Source organism: Triplophysa dalaica, chromosome 9, assembly GCF_015846415.1.
Source record: "Triplophysa dalaica isolate WHDGS20190420 chromosome 9, ASM1584641v1, whole genome shotgun sequence".
Lineage (NCBI taxonomy): Eukaryota > Metazoa > Chordata > Actinopteri > Cypriniformes > Nemacheilidae > Triplophysa > Triplophysa dalaica.
The window spans coordinates 5,462,743-5,466,388 of NC_079550.1; the positions used below are offsets into that span (position 1 = coordinate 5,462,743).

Consider the following 3,646-nt stretch of genomic DNA (forward strand, 5'->3'; position numbering starts at 1 on the left):
GAGAACCAGATTCTGGTTGGCCAACGGGGAGCTAACAATAAGATGAAAGACCCCTATTGACCGACCTTCGCCAGGACTCCCTGGAGCAGAGCTGTCGGATGAAATGCATAAAGACGCAGTCTGGGCCACGTATGGGCCATCGCCCAGGGGACCTGGATGAGTTAGAGAGAAGTAGAGGGGACATTGTACAACCTACGTTGGATCATGGAGAAGAATAGGGAATACCAGAAGGACATCTTCATGTGTTTCATCGATGATGCCAATGCTTTCCATTGCATAGACCATGACAAACTCTGAGTTTGTTTGAAACAAATGGGCATATCAGAACACATTGAACAGCTATGGCCGATTATGGGACCGGCTTCTACAATCCAGTGCACCTATCTCTGTTTGAAGACAGCCCTCCGCTTTTGTTGACCTCCAAAACAGACAAAGAGCTGCTCAGAGCTCCTAAATTTTGTTTTATTAAGAAGGAGCAGATAATTAACTCGGCTGGTCCGCTATCAGCAACCATAGCAACCGACGTATCAGTTCAAGAGAGAGAGAGCCCCTATAAATAGTCAAGACGTCTTACCTTCACTCTCTCTTCAGTCTCAAGCATCCCACTACCCCGGCTCCTCACCAGGAGCCGCTTGTATCCAGCAGGACACAAAAGGAGGGGGGGGGATGTTCCGGGTTCAGGCTAATGCCGGATTACGAGCCCTCAACCAGGACAGGGGGGGAGTGCTCTGAGCTCGGAAGAATAAACAAGCTCGGAGCCCTCTCATTGACAGCACGTCAAATAGGCTTACCTTCAAACCCACACCATAATCTGCATAGGCGAACTTGTGAAAGCTCTGCGTGCGGTTCAAGCAGACTCAAGCAGTCTCAAGCAGTAATAATAACTCAAGCAGTCGTTATATCTAAGTAAATGTACACAGCTAAATTTATCAGTAGCCAATATCTGACAAGTGCTTTAAGCGCAAGGTCTCTTGTCTGCACAACCCGAACACAACTGCATCTCGTATACGTCCCCAGACGTAAATAATAACTCTGTGAATGTAAACTGTGTTTGAAACACACAGATGCTCACAGCAATTTGAAGATATAACAGTACTTCACTCTCTGCGTCCCTCTGCTCGCGCACACGCTGGATGCACTACCTCTACAAAGCCGCATCTCAGACTCTGCAGCTGCTAGACCCCGACTGCTGCTCCACTCTGTCTTCATTACTACACTATAGGTTACAGTTGATTTCCCAGTTTATTTGTAAACTGACAAGTTGAATGTTAAGTTTTTCAGTTGAATGTTATTTGAGGGACCCTAAAAGTAAAGTGTTAGCAGATATTAAACAGACAGTATACTTTAGTGACTGATAGTTTTACAAGAAGTTTTGAAGTTATAATAGTTGTGATTTTCATTACCATCAGGATTCACTGTATTTATACTACACCATTCAGGCATTTAGAGCAAGCAAGTAAACCATTTATTTATAAACACGGCATATTAAACCGTCACAATTGTTTATTAAAAAATGATTCCAAGTATTCCATGGCCAAACAATAAATTTTTATGAGAAAAAGATGCTAAAGTGTAAATCTTCAGCTCTTCCAAATTTACACTGGAAGTGATATGTCAGCTGTCATTGTGAAGTTGCCTTGGCCCTTGTCATGTATCTTGTCACCCATTGCGTCAGTACGTCTTTGAATGACGTGACCGAACACAAGGGAAATGTTGTTGTGACTAGCAAAAAGTAAAGTTGCTTATTATAGCGCCATCTTGTGGAAGATTTATTCATTGTAGTACTGTTAGAGCATTCAGATTTGATGGTGGCAACCAAGTTTTATGTATGATTTTGCTTTTTATATAACGTTTTATTAAAGTTAATATTTCATTTTATTTATATTTTTCCAAACAATTACTAAATTTGAATTTTAAAGAGAAATTCACTTGGGTAAGGTGACACTTTTCTAAAATCAAAGTTCTCCCCAAAATTCGCACAATATATATATATATATATATATATATATATATATAAATATATAAGCTAAACTGCGCTGTGCAGTATTATTTATTGTTTATTAAGAATACAGTACATAGTTGCTAAAGTATGTACTTTTTTGTCACAAAAACATCCAAAATTACAAAATCACAAATCTTTTTGCTTAGCTTTTGGAGAATTAAACTTCTAATATTTGTGACGCACATTATGAGATTTGTTACTTTATAATATGTGATAAACATAAGATGTGTTAATGATAAGCTAAATTACCATTGGATTAAAATGTACAAACAATGTGACATTTACGAATACAATTTTATTTATGCTTATACTTTCATTTCAAAGATCAAATGAGCAATTTTACATTTTCATTCAATACATTTACAACTGTCACATTGTTGCAAATAAAGACCATGCATGCAGTTTGGAAATGGTTCAATTGATGCAAGATGCATCATTTAGCCAGGCAGAATCTTTACATCCTTTATGAATTTTATAAATGTTCGTCTTATTTCTTTTGTTCTCCATCCATAGATTATTGGGTTAAAACAACTTGGAAAAAATAAATATACGATGCTCATAAATATACGGTTGCTGGAAGACACATTATTTCTTATCCTATATGACATAAATGCAATCAACGCAGAAGTCAGACTAAGTGTTATAACAATGATATGAGTTATGCAGGTATTCAGGGCCTTCATATTGGCCTGGCCAGATTTGAACACTGAGACAAAAATTACAACATAGGAAGCAGTAATCAGTATAAAATCTGTAGTTGGTATAAGAAAAGTCGAAAAAAGTCCCATAAAGTTATTAATAGATATGTCGCCACATGCCAACTGAACCAATGCCATGTGTTCACATGCACAGTGATCAATGATATTTGAGCAAAAAGACAGTCTTGCAGCCAGAGAGACCACAATTACCACCAGTAGGGCATTTCTCATTACTGATGGAATAATAAACTTGACAAAATTACGTATTTCCATGTATTTATGATATAAAAGAGGTTTGCATATTGCAAAATAACGGTCAAGTGCCATCCAAAAAAGCAAAGTAGATTGAAATGCCCCAATGAAATGAATACAAAACATTTCTATCAAACAGCCAGTTAGGGTTATTCCACTCCAATTAAATAAAAAGCTAAGAAGCATGTGAGGTACAAAAACCATAGGCAATGTCAAGTCTGAAAGCGCCATACAACCTATTAGTACATACATAGGGGAGTGCAAAGATTGTTGTGATTTGATTAAATATATGAGAGTAGAATTTGCTGTGATAGACAATACAAACATAAGAAAGAAAGGGATGAATAACAAAGGCCTCCATTCTCCCAGGCTGTAGAAAGCATTCATTTTGAAGTCTGTGAAAGAACGATTTTGTGAAAGAAGATCCTTCATGTTGAAAAGCCTGTTGGCACACTGTGGTTCTGTGGATAAATGTTGTTAATAAATCTGAAATAATTAATTGTTATAACATATCACACTATGCTACATTAAAGTTATATTCGGTATATGACTGTAGAATCAAATATCTATTTGTTTTAATTGCTATTACTGCTAATATCAATAAAATAAAGAAAAAAAAGTAAACTATCATTCATGAATTTAAGAAAATCAATATCATCAATGATATCATAAACATTTCAAATGAACTTGTTTA

General features: G+C 36.6%; 1 protein-coding gene across 1 annotated transcript; it reads right to left on the bottom strand.

Moving 5' to 3' along the window:
* Window positions 1–2,439: 2,439 nt before the first annotated feature.
* On the bottom strand, window positions 2,440–3,384 carry LOC130428126 (olfactory receptor 52E8-like). Its single transcript, XM_056755991.1, has one exon. It carries the CDS (start codon window positions 3,382–3,384, stop codon window positions 2,440–2,442), a length of 945 nt encoding a protein of 314 aa, XP_056611969.1.
* Between the last annotated feature and the right edge of the window lie 262 nt (window positions 3,385–3,646).

Excerpts from the sequence above, each read along its gene's own strand:
- LOC130428126 (XM_056755991.1), bottom strand. The coding sequence starts at position 3,384 with ATGAAGGATCTTCTTTCACAAAATCGTTCTTTCACAGACTTCAAAATG.